Consider the following 13,036-nt stretch of genomic DNA (forward strand, 5'->3'; position numbering starts at 1 on the left):
GAGGGGCAAGCCAAGCCCAGGGGGACTGCGGAGGGAGGCGAGAGGCGGGAGGCCATGGGAGAATGCCTAGGACCCACCAGAGGGGGGCCTCGACTGCGGGGACAGGCCAGGGAGGCAGGAAGACCGGAGCAGGAGTTCGGGGGCGGGAGTCCAGGAGCAGGACGAAGGGGTTTGGGGGCAAGTGTGGGCGCGGAGTGCAGGGGATGCTGGGGCGGGGTGGGGGGATGTTAAGAGGGAGGCGGAGATGGGGGCGCGGCGCTGAGGCAAGGGGTATGAAGGTGGCGGGGGACAAAGAAGTGAGGGCAGAGGGTCGGGAGATGGGGGAGGGGGCAAAGGGTAGATGGGTGGGCGGGGAGATGCCGGGAGGACGGGGGACGGAGCAGGGTGCGGGGAGGTGGGGTACGAGGCCAGGGGAGGAGGGGGCGTGGGGGGCGTGGGTAGGGGGCCGGGGCTCTGGGAGGTGGAGGTGGGGCCCGGTGTGTGGGCGTGGGGCTGCAGGGCGGGGAGGCGGAGCTCGGGCCCCGCCCCGGCGGGCCGCTGGAAAAGTTTGCGCCCCGGCTGGCGGGGACAGAGGCTGAAGGAGCTGGTCTGGGAGACACGCGACAGGAAACCGGCGCCAAGCGCGGTGGCAGGACGAACCCGAGCGAGACTCTCCGGCCCGAGAACGTGCCCCCACTCCCGAGCCCCAGGACTATCGCGGCGTCCCAGCCCAGCTCGCATCTGAGCGGAGGAAGGGGTGTCAGGATGCCGGTGGCCCAAGTGCCCTTCCCAGACGGAGGTGAGCCGGCACGGCCGAAGGCCCAGGGCACCCGGGGTCGGTGGGGGCAGCCGGGTCCGCTTTTCTCACAAATTTCCAGCCAGTCCTCGGCGCGAAGGGGACCTGGGTGGGCGAGCACATGACATCAGCATCATCCCCTCCACACAGGTCATCCATTCTGGTGACTGAGCCGAGGCGGGGTGCGGGAGGGGATGGTCCCTTTTTAAGTACAATTGGAGCACTTCAATGCCGAAGGAAAGAGTAGCGACTCTTCACAGAGACGTTCCGTCAGTCGCTTTCCTGGGACAATTAAAAAGTTAGGCTGACGCCCAGGATGACGACCTGGGGACTCTGGAAGCGTGTGTATATGTGCTTGTTCCCTTGGGGAAATTATTCTATTTAATTTTATTCGCCACAAAATTCCAGTTTTCCTTCTATTTCTCAAACAAGGCAGTCAGGGCTGTCCGAATCAGGGGGCTGGAAGAAAAAGTTCCTACCGTGCAATAATGAGGTTCCCAGGGAAGATCAGTATGTTACATTCGTAACAGATAAAGCTGAGGAAGGTCCTTCTTTGGCCTGGCGCAGGAAAGTGCTAACTTTGCCACTTTTAACCCTCCAGTCTCCAAATGGTTCTCTCTCCCTCTCTCCCGATCCCTCTCCTTCTTACTTTCTCTCTTCCCGACATTGGACACTCCCAAGGACATATCACTTTGTGGTGTTTTTGTATTTAGAGATAAGAGAGGGACTTCTTGTTGGAATTTTAAAGTGAACATGCTTTACTTTGAAAATGAAGAAAGGTAGCAGCATGAACTGAGTCTGGCTCTTCTGGAGCTCTGGGTACTTCCAGAATTAGGCGTCTTTTTCAAGTCTGGAGTTAGAAGTTGCAGACCTTGTATATAATCACATGTTCCTAATTTATCTTTTCAACATTTATTTCTTCATTGATGAAAATCTTGCTGGCATGGTTAAGAAAAACATAATTCCTAGAAAATACGAGGGCAGGATTATGGTCTGTGGGTATATGAGTGACAAGGGATGGCCAAGGTGGTGTACTGCTGGTGGAGGTGGTGGTTCTGGTGTGTATATGTGTGTGGAGTGTGGTATGGTATGGTATGTGTGTGTGTGTGTGTGTAGTACTCGAGGAGTTGTGGAATTATCCACATCTGTAGAAGTTCTCAGTTGATGCAGAGCTCAGTGCCAGTATGAATACTTTTGTTGCCGGAGGAGAACCACACACTGGATGTTCTCAGTCAGCAAACATCCACTTAGGGCCCGCTAGTCCAGGCGCTCTTGTGGCCTGACACCAGAGATCTGAAACATAAAGTCAGCCCTTAAGATATAGACAAAATGATTCCTCAACCAGTTTTCATCTCTGGAAATGCTGCTTTCCTCTTTACGTTTGTGAATTTCATTACAGGCATGGCTCTCCTAATTTTCTACCATATGTGGATACTGAAACTCCCATTTCCTGTACAAGGAGGCTTACCCATTGGCCTAATGAATTTATTTCTCCAATTTATGAACTGATTTTTCTTTGTCTAGAAATAGTGACACTAATTTGATTCCATGGTATCTCTTCCACCTCCTAAAAATGTTTCAGGACCTACAGTGTATACATATATTTTTGTTGCAAAGACATGGGGATCTGAACATACCATGATCTCGAAACATTTGGGGTTGCCCAATTGGAGAAACCCTTTTTTTCTGCCAGGACTTGGGACTATGACTCTGGTGCTGCCACAGCTGGCAAGGCAGCCCCAGGCAATCTGTTACATTGGCCAGTTAGCCCAGACTGCTGTGCCGTGGGCTACACGAGCCTTTCTGTTTCTTCACACATTTGGCTTCGTGATTCCTTTCTTATCAGTTTCGGAGCCATTTCATATTATTCCTTTGCCATACATCTTCTGTAAAATTAATTAATTGCCTTAAGAGATATTCCATGAACTTTTTGGAGATAATATGATATACTGAGTGGAATCCTGTCTAGTTTTAGTTAATAATACTTTTAAGTTGTTGTTACAGTTACTCGGCATAAAGTTGCCTTTTCTTCTCTTTTGTTTTCATTCTATTTTTGAGGAATTACAGCTGCATCTATAAGGGGCCAGGCAATAGGCCATTCAGGTGAATCAGTGACAAGGTTGTTCCAGGGAGAGTGTGGTACCGATTGGGTGGCTCTAACATCCAATCGGCACCGTGAGCGGGAGTGAGAGACCTGAGTCAGTTGACTAGGCTCTTTGGCTTTGAAGATGCTGCTCCCTTTCCTCGGGGTCAGAGTTTTCCATAGATTTCAGTCAAGCCTTCACATTAGCATTCCAGCATTTTGCTATCAGTTCCAAGCATGGTGGTGACACTCTTGTGTCACTATCTAGGTGAGGAACACATGCAAAGGCGACAGCCTCCGGAAGAGCTTATCCCTAATACGGTGCACTGGAATCCAATGACACAGGCATCCGGCCCAGCGCAGCCTCTTCCAAGCTGTGCTACAAAGGACACTGCGCCCGCACACCCAACCCCCACCCCCCGGACTCAGTTTCCTCCTATGTACATTTGGACGGCAGAGGCTGTAGTGGGGATCAGACATGGTACCTGCAATGTGCAACGTGCGGTACATGTGCAGTATCACTGCTCTGGGAAAGGACGACGGGAACCCCACAGTTAGGACTTCCTGGGCAGAACACCTCTTATTTGCATATGCCTGGAGGAGCTCATTTCCACACACTTTCATTCGTCCTGTGGCAGTCGTGGTAGGAATTCAGTCCCGTGCCCTTCCTTAGAACAAGCACAGAAGAGAAAGTCTGACAAGGCTGGTTGAAAACCAATGAAGGTAAAGACCTTTTGCATCTAAAGCAGTTGCCCTCCGATCGACGAGCCAGGATGCCCAGGAGAGCATGCTCTCGGAGGCAGATGCTCGAGCTGCACCAGGTCCTGAGTACAACCTGCATTCCTGGGGCTCCCTGGACTGCCCCCCAGATCTGTGTTAGCATCCCAGCCTTGTTTACAGGGAGAAAGCTGGGGAGAAGCCAGTGAAAAGCAGGAATCCTGATCAGGGACCAACTCACTTCCCTACTCCAGAGGAGAAAGGGGAAGGTGTGGAATCCTGCCGTGGTTCATCTGTAACAGCCGTTTTCTCACTGGGAGCCCCACTAATGGGCACAGAGCAACTCGCAGGCATGCAAGGCTGAGTGTGTGAAGCCTCTTGCTGTGAACTATCTCTGAAAGCAGAGTGAGGTCACCTAAGAAGCTCGGAGTGAGGGGAAATACTCATTAGCAAAGGAATTTTGCTGGGGCCATGAAATGGCCAACTCATTATTTCCTTCCTAAATTCTTCTAAACAAAAAAAAACCTTGCTTTCCAAGAAATTTGGCTTGTTGGCAAATGCTTCATGTTTTAATTCAGTCTGGGGGATGAACTGGGAGAACGTGTCTTTAAAAATACAGTGCCCTGCATCTGACCAGGAGAAAAATTTCTCACTATCTTATTGTGTGTGTGCGTGCGCTTTTTTGTTTGTTCTTTTGGGGTTTTTTGGGGCCATTACAGAGAGAAAGAGACAGACCCCAGATTGTGGAAATATTTTCCTTTGTTTTTTTCCTTTTCCTTCTTTTTACAGTTTGTTTATTTTTCAAATTGACATGTGTAGAGAAAGTGAATCGCTAGCACGGAAAGCACATCTGGAATCCATCGGCCCCTGCCGGGCTCACCCCTCCCCACAGATGCTCCAACTTGGAATGGAGGGAAGAGGTGTGGGGTGACACACCTCTGAACCACCTTCTAGAAAGTGTCGTATTCCTTCTCTGCCAAAAGATAAAGGCTTGGTGTTGAAATGCCTTGAGGTAGACTTGAAGACCCCAACTGAATGAGGTTGAAGTGAAAACTCTTAGGTGTAGCGGGTCTCTGTTGAGTAGATGTAAGGGAAGCTCAGGTGTGGGCAGTGTACTTCAGGGACCAGGCCGGTGGGGGTCTGGGCCACCTGAGCACAGTTGGAGAGTGAGCACTCTGCCTGTGGACATAAGCAAGGCACAGCTCTGTCGGAATCTGGGTTTGTTGGAAGGCCGCTGTGCATAAGCAGGAGCATCTCTGTCCTGAGTATCTTCCATAACATGCCTGGCTTTCTGAATGTGTACACGACTAGCCAGCACCCAGCCACACGTCTTAGCATCAGGCTGTATTTTTAAGTATTCAGGTGGAAATTAAGCAGTGAGCAACCTTTCACAATGGAAAGGCAGATGCTGGTCACTGCCAGCCCCAGACACCTATCTTTTAAAATAAAACAAAACGTGAGCGTTTGTAGTGTGTAACTCTCACCCTCTACGTGGACTTCTCCAGCTCCCCACAAATACCATGCGCAGGACCAGGGGCTAAGACCCATAAGCCTCTGCAGGGACCCTCCCATCGAAGCCCAACCTAGACATCAATGCTAGGAAATCCACGGTACTCCTTGGAAACACAGGCACGTGCTCGCCACAAGGACATCCTCAACCCATCCTAGCACCACTGCTGAGGACAACACTTGGAAACCACTCCATGTCCACAACCAGGAATGAATGGAGGCTGTGGCATCCATCCACACGGTGGGAGCAATGGGGAGGAATTACCGGCATCTCCACCCATGGTTCACGGGGGCATCACATTGAGAGTACGATGCCAGCCACACTGTATATCGTATGGCTCCATTTATATGAAGGTCAGACACAGGCTACATTACTCTAGGGGACGAGATGCCCAGAGAGCAGTACTATCTGGGAGTGGTTAGTGACTAGAAGAGGCCGTGAGGGATAGGGTAGGTTGGTCTCCCAGGAGCCCTGGTGCCCTCAGTGCCCAGCACCCCTGCAGTGACCAGCAGCAGCAGAATGGATGAGCCGGGGGGGGCAGAGCGTTCTTCCGGCAAACTCGGAGTCTGTGCTGCGCCCCTCGGGATGGAGGCCCGAACTCGCCCGTGAGATGGTTGGACTATGCTCAGTGGTGTTCAGATGCATCCAAAATCAATCTGATCTTTAGCCCAGCACTTAACTCTCAAATGGGGTCTACTTTCTAGTGTTGATAATCCAAAGAAAATAAGCTTTTAGATTCCAAAGGGAGATGGCTATCTTCCAGTTACGCAAAATGCGAAGATTCGCATTTAACAAAAGAGGTTCTGAAAAAATGTGCTCCTTGAGCGATAAATATTTAATTAAGGGAAACTATAAATCAAGAATTAATGGGAAAATATGTTCCCCCTCAAGATTCATGGTTTAGATGGGTTTCTGGCACATCTCAGACAATTTTTGTTTCGGTTATTTTCTTGCTGGTTATCAGTTTTTATTGTTTCCTTTTGTTTCCTCTCCTCAATTTTATCAAAACTCTCCATATTCAGGAAAAAAACAAAGTTGATGTGAGTCTGCAAAGCCTGTGGTGTATTTCCTCTGCCCTTTATTTCCAAGAGAAGTCCAGATCCAGCAGTTTTAAAGGGACTCGCTTCCCTGCTATCCATACTATACAGCCTAGTCGGAGGGGTGGAGACTGTCCAAGAGGTATTCAAATACCGTTGAGTTATCATGGGGGAAACTAAGGCACAGGAGACAAACTGTGGACGCACCCTGGTTTCAAAAGCCTTTCAGCTGCAGATGCCTAGAGCCCTTTCACCCCAGTGTGAGTGGGAATTCCTGTATAATTCATGTTCCTGTCCTTTTAGGTAATATTAGTATATTTTTTATCTTTCAGACTGCTCTGGTGCTGAGTCAGTTACCATTATAAATCCTCTTGTTATGCTTGCCAATATCAGGTCCTGGGAGAGAAACCCCGATGGCAAAGCAGATGTCTCAGAGGCATTTGAGGCCAGCCGGACACTATGGTGTCATGGACAGAGGGGCGGCCACTTGGATGCGGCAGCAGGGGGTCTGGCACAGGGGGTGGGGGTGGGGCTGGGGGTTGCGTGTGTAGGGCCCTCGGGCCAGCCACGTGACCCCACTGCCGTCGGGGAAATAGCCACTCTCAGGCTGCTGCTGCTTTGTGGCTCTTGGTGGAGCAGCACATGTGTTCCTCTTCCCTGCCTTTGTGTCACGCCTTTTCCATGAATGAGGTCACACGTGGTGCAGTGGCGGTGCATCTGTGTGGGCATGCAGAGTACTGTTGTGCTCTGGGGGTGGCAAGTGGTGGGAAGATAACCAGGCGGCGACGTTCTCCTGTGCCTGGTTTCCTACGACAGCCAGGAAGGGTCAGCAAAGTGGGAGCATGGATTCTCCATTCGCCGCCCACAGAGGAGAGCACTTAGATGAGCAGTAGTAAAGGGCACACACGTTTACTGGGCACCATGAATACACGTGGTGCTGCGAGAGGAGAGAGGCTGCCATCTTCACCGTGTTGGCGTGAGGATTAAATAAGGGGCTCCAGGGAAAGTGCTCTGGGAGTGTCAGCTGCTGCTCCTATGTCTGGTCTTAAAAAGACAGCTTGCAATTTGTTTTCAAAAGTGGTGTGCAGGGCTTCCCTGGTGGCGCAGTGGTTGAGAATCCGCCTGCCGATGCAGGAGACACGGGTTCGTGCCCTGGTCCGGGAAGATCCCACGTGTCGCGGAGCGGCTGGGCCCGTGAGCCATGGCCGCTGAGCCTGCGCGTCCGGAGCCTGTGCTCCTCAACGGGAGAGGCCACACAGTGAGAGGCCCGCATACCACAAAAAAAAAAAAAAAGTGGTGTGCAAGGGCAAGATGATTCCAGAAAATGTTCCAGAGCAGGTAGAATTTGACTTGGGCTTGAAGGACGGACACGGTTTAAATAAAAATGGAAGAGGGGAAAGTGCAGGAGGAGGGGAGCTGCCCACGAGCTGACCCCCACCTCTGCCTCGGTCTCTGGGAGACCTCCCCACGAGGCCCCTTGTCCTTCCCGTGCCCAGACCAAGCAGGTGGGCACTGGGGCTGGGTGGGGAGCCCTGCCTCCTACCCGAGGCAGCAAGGTGCCTCTGGCTCAGGGGACACAGCCCCAGGGTCCGATGCTGCCTCCAAGGGCTCATCAACGATGGGGGAGACTCAGCAGGCGCCCCCCCCCAACCCGTACTTCATTGTTAGCCTAGCCTCAGAACCTGCCTGCTTTCCTTTTTGAAGTTAGAAGAGGTTTCTGCTGACATTTGGCACTCAGGGTGACCCCCCAGTCCTTCGTAACCTCAGACCGAGCTCAGATGCCAGGGGCCCACGTGGTTTCCGGAACGAGCCGCACCTCGAAGCTTCAGGACACTGGAAGAAATCTCTGCAAAGAGGCAGCAGGGCCGTCTCTGCCCGATGTCAGAAAACTGGAGTCCCCCAAATTAAGGGAGGGGAGGTTTGATAATGTCCTCAGGGCGCTGGGACCAGCACCCAAGTGGCAGTAAAGCAACTACCTGGAAGGTCCCGTGGGCAGGGAGCCCTGTCTGGAACCTCCTCTGCTAATCACTGACAGAGCAGCTACCAACACTGAGCCTCAGGATCCTCCTGGCCACTGAGGCCCTCTATGGGAATGAGCTCAGCGGGTGGATGAGGCCTTCCGATTCGGTCAAACCCCAAAATGCAGAGCCCCGCTTCATTGGAGAGTGGTCCATGTGCCACTGAACCAAACTGAGGGTGGTGACTTAAATGTTATAAAGGTTCCCCAAAAAACTCCACACAGTCGGCCGTTGTAAATTAACCTCGTTTGATCTTAATTATATATTTAAATACTCAAATAAGTTTAATTTGGAATAAGTGAGTTTAGTGAAATCCATTTCTGCCTTGGTAGCTGGGTCTGCTTCACTGTGGACATCACAGGAGGCCGATGGATAAAGCCACAGGTGGCGTGGGGTGCATCCGAGGTCCAGTGGGGGAAGGGTCATTGGAAGGCTGGCTCTTGGGTTCTCCACGCTGCCCTCTCACTACTGCTCCCAGGTTGGTTTCTTTCAGTTCACACCGATTTCGTTTTGGCAGTTTCGACAGTGAGAGCTAAACTCTGAATTTTAAGCCAAACTCGAAAATCTACTTGGTTGTCCTCTCTTTTCTTCCTTCAGTCTCAATAGCTGTTGATTCCACTTTTACGGGTTTGTATTCCTTCCTCCCCTGGCTCCACGCTCAGTTGCTCGCTAGGGGAGTGGCCCTGTGGGCCGTGTGTGGCCTGTGCTCTTCTTCCTTTGGTGGCCAGGTGGTCGATTTCCAAGCCCTCCGCTGGGCAGACCTGGGGGCCGTCTAGACTCAGTTTCTGGCTCTGGCCCTGCTACCTGGGGATCCCATCCAGGAAGTGTGAGTACCTCCTACAATGTTGCTCCAAAACCCACCAAGGACGTTTCAGAAATCAGACGGGCATTATTCCAGATTCTGTTCTATTTTTTGGACCTGGCATAATACTGTTTCTCAGTAACTGGGAATAAGGGTTTACCAGCTCCTGTGCCGTAGATGAGTATGAACTGGTGTAGCGTTCGTAAGTGCCTTGAGATTTCCAGATGGAAGTATTACTTGGGTCTGTGTGTGATGGTGATGTGACTCAATGATGGTGGTACTCGTGCACTGAATTTCCCTCCTCAACAACGGCAGACACAGAATTGCTCCGGTCTGGTCTCCATGGTCACTTAGGATCTTGACCTCTCTGGGCCCATGCAGACCAGCCGTCCAAATGCTTCAACATTTTTAGTGCCTTTCCCCAACTTTATTGTTGCCGTTGATCTTAGGTGCTGTTACTTTATCACTGGACGCCCCCTCCTTTTATCTTTTTGCAGGAGCCTATTCTCAACACCCTAGCCCGGGTCTGGCTTGGATCACTATTGCAGCCTGAGCCTCAGGCTTTCTTTGCCCGGGAAATGGACGTTCCCAGGGCGCCCTCTGGTGGATTCCGGAGCTAATCGATCGTGAGTTCCAAGTGATGGCGACGGTTCTCACGCTGCACCCCAGACCCTACACCTCCAACGAGACCCTGCACAAACATTACAGCTATGTAGGCAAGCTGAAGGACAGGCTGAAGGACGCCCCCGAGGGCAGCACGCTCACCACCATTGTTTTCTTGATCATCTGCAGCTTCATTGTCTTGGAGAACCTGATGGTTTTGATCGCCATCTGGAAAAACAATAAATTTCACAACCGCATGTACTTTTTCATTGGCAACCTGGCTCTCTGTGACCTGCTGGCCGGCATAGCCTATAAGGTCAACATTCTGATGTCGGGCAAGAGGACCCTGAGCCTGTCTCTGACGGTCTGGTTCCTACGGGAAGGCAGCATGTTCGTGGCCCTCGGGGCGTCCACCTGTAGCCTGCTGGCCATTGCTATCGAGCGGCACTTGACCATGATCAAAATGAGACCTTACGACGCCAACAAGAAGTACCGCGTCTTTCTCCTGATCGGGATGTGCTGGCTGATCGCCTTCTCGCTGGGCGCCTTGCCCATCCTGGGCTGGAACTGCCTGCACAACCTCCCTGACTGCTCCACCATCCTGCCCCTCTACTCCAAGAAGTACATCGCGTTCTGCATCAGCATCTTCACGGCCATCCTGGTGACCATCGTGATCCTGTACACGCGCATCTACTTCCTGGTGAAGTCCAGCAGCCGCAGGGTGGCCAGCCCTCACAACTCAGAGCGGTCCATGGCCCTGCTGCGGACTGTGGTGATCGTGGTGAGCGTCTTCATCGCCTGCTGGTCCCCACTCTTCATCCTCTTCCTGGTGGACGTGGCCTGCAAGGTGAAGGAGTGTGCCATCCTGTTCAAGGCCCAGTGGTTCATCGTGCTGGCCGTGGTCAACTCCGCCATGAACCCCGTCATCTACACGCTGGCCAGCAAGGAGATGCGGCGGGCCTTCTTCCGGCTGGTCTGCACCTGCCTGGTCAGGGGCCAGGGTGCCCGCTCCTCACCCATCCAGCCTGCTCTCGACCCAAGCAGAAGCAAATCCAGCGGCAGCAACAACAGCAGCCCCTCCCCAAAGAGCAAGGAAGACCTCCCCCAGACAGCTGCCTCGCCCTGCATAACAGACAGAAACAAGACCCTGCAGAATGGGATCCTCTGCAAGTGAGGGCGCCGGGCTCCAGGAACGTGGGGTCCTTGCATCTCCATGGAACGAGCAGCAGCTAGCCCCGCAGCCACATTCTTCTTGATTGCACGCCTCGCCCAGCTGGGCTGTTCCAGAGCTGGGACTCAGGAAACCTATTCTGGCAACAGCCTGCCTGGTGTGGACGTCTATTAAGGGGGGAACCCAAGGAATTGCCAACCCATTTCAGTGTAGACAGCGTGCCTTGTCCGTTCAGGCTCCAGGGTCTTCCAGATGTACCAAGCTGCCGATGTCATCAGTCGCCTTACCCTGAATCCCACCGACCACTGTCTGCTGTGCCTAGAGAGGGAAGGTCGTGGACCACACAGTGTACAATGTGTCTCCCAGAACATCAGGATGGTGTTTGGTAACTTTACACTACACTCTGTGCACAGGATAGATGCTGTGTATTCATCATTTCTGTGTTAAAGAGCACTTGTGTTTCATATGTCTGCCATTGGTACGTGCATAAGCTGCAGTACGTGATACTGTCACATAACAGGGAGTACAGGTATGGCTGGGAACAAGGTGGACACACTGGTCCCAGTCTCCTCATACTGACGTGAAGTCTCACGTTAAGCAGGTTTTGAAAGCCCAAATCCCCCCAAAGGGCTTGTCCGAGGCTGGTCTTAGATGTGTGGGTCTGACTCCAAACTGTCCTGAGACATACACTTGACAGCGCCTGGAGTATCCTGGTGAGGATGAGCAAGTTCTGTGGGCGTACATCCCCCAAGGGGACCCCTGCTTCTCTCCTGTCATTTGTCCCTGCAGAGTCTTAAGCACATCTAAAAGCCAAATTAGCCAAATTATGTGATTGTTTGGGGTTTCTCCAAATCACAGAAAAGCCAGCCAACGTATTCCAGGAGGCTGTGCCCCAGACCAACCAAGAAAAGAACCCACGAGGGGAAAGCAGAGGACAGACCCCTGGCTCATTTCACCTTTCCAATGTAATGGGGGGTTTCTATTGAATTTAGGAGAGGTTTGCAAGGCAGCACGGTGATCCTATGTTGAGTTTGCATCTGTATCAGAAAGCACCAAGTCAACAACGCCCTGTGTTGTCATAGCTGAGCAGCTGGGGCCTTCAGCAGCCTCATGGATTCCCGAAAGCTGACCCTGACCGTGACTGTTAGAGCAGTTTAATTGTGATCTGGCAGCTTGTGCTTTCTTCAAAGAAATATAGCAATACTGTAATCTTCCTTTTCAACACAGGTTGACTCTGTATCACTGTTTACCTTAAGAAGCAATTACTTCGCAGGTATTTTTGTACACATCCACAGTGATGCTTCATGCAGTACAAATGGGTGAAAAATACACAAATTTGTAGAGCTGTCATAAGCATATCATTGATGTATTGAGTTCTTTGTTAAAAAAAAAAAAAGCAACCTTTAAAAGGATTCTTTCTTGGGTAAGCCTCACATCAGAACCCCCTGAAGTTTTTAGGTTCAGTGGGAATTTTGCCTGAGTAAAGACTAAAAGAGTAGTCTTAATACATGAATAACTTTTCAAAGAGAAAAGGACTCCTCTTTGTTATACGGTGCCAGTTTCTCTTTATTAAGGAAGATTTCTGTGGGTCCTGGGTGATCATGTACCAACCGACATCTTTCTTAATTTTTCTTTAACTGATGAGATAAATCCTATTTGTAAGGAGATGCTCATTGGTGGCATTTTTGTTGTCCTCATTACATCACTGAAAAGGAGCTGATTCTCTTGTCAAATAGCATAAGAAAATCCAGGGCATTTCTGGAAAAGTTAAGCATTAAGATACTGGGATAAGAAAACAACAATAACAAAATTTCCTCAGAGAGCCAAAATATTGAGTCTTGCATTTTACCTTAGGTAGTGAAATGACTTAAGAAATTTATATGTTAGTTCTGAGTTACTTGGGGGCCCCAGATGTCTGGCACTAATATTAATAACACTAAAACCTCAACTTTTTTTGAGGTAGTGCAAAACTTTCAATCTGAATGGAAAATACTCCAAAAAAGTAATTGTGTTTATTTGATATATGCAAAAAGTACTCAAATTTAGTACCGATGTGTACATTCCTAACTAGCTAGCTGGAGATCATTTAGAAGTTGAGTATGTCAAAGCCACAGAGAACCTGTGCATTAGATCTCGTTCAGTTAGTGACCTTTACTGCATCCCATGTATGTTTGTTTAAAAAAATAAATAAAACTGAAAGCCTTTGTATAAACTCATTCTTGGGAGTCCACGTGAGGGGCTGTGTACACTGGGGCTGCCCCTGGTGATGTGCAAAGTGGCAGTGTGACCTCTCACCTGGTGCCAGTGTTTCTCTAGGAAG

General features: G+C 50.8%; 1 protein-coding gene across 1 annotated transcript; it reads left to right on the forward strand.

Moving 5' to 3' along the window:
- The first annotated feature begins 567 nt into the window (after window positions 1–567).
- On the forward strand, window positions 568–12,918 carry S1PR3 (sphingosine-1-phosphate receptor 3). Its single transcript, XM_059071945.2, has 2 exons — window positions 568–778; window positions 9,440–12,918. The coding sequence occupies exon 2, from the start codon at window positions 9,583–9,585 to the stop codon at window positions 10,717–10,719; it is 1,137 nt and encodes a 378-aa protein (XP_058927928.1). The 5' UTR covers window positions 568–778; window positions 9,440–9,582; the 3' UTR covers window positions 10,720–12,918.
- The last annotated feature ends 118 nt before the right edge of the window (window positions 12,919–13,036 follow it).

Source organism: Kogia breviceps, chromosome 8, assembly GCF_026419965.1.
Source record: "Kogia breviceps isolate mKogBre1 chromosome 8, mKogBre1 haplotype 1, whole genome shotgun sequence".
Taxonomy (NCBI): Eukaryota; Metazoa; Chordata; class Mammalia; order Artiodactyla; family Physeteridae; genus Kogia; species Kogia breviceps.

Coding starts and splice junctions, on each gene's coding strand:
- S1PR3 (XM_059071945.2), top strand. CDS start 9,583: ATGGCGACGGTTCTCACGCTGCACCCCAGACCCTACACCTCCAACGAG.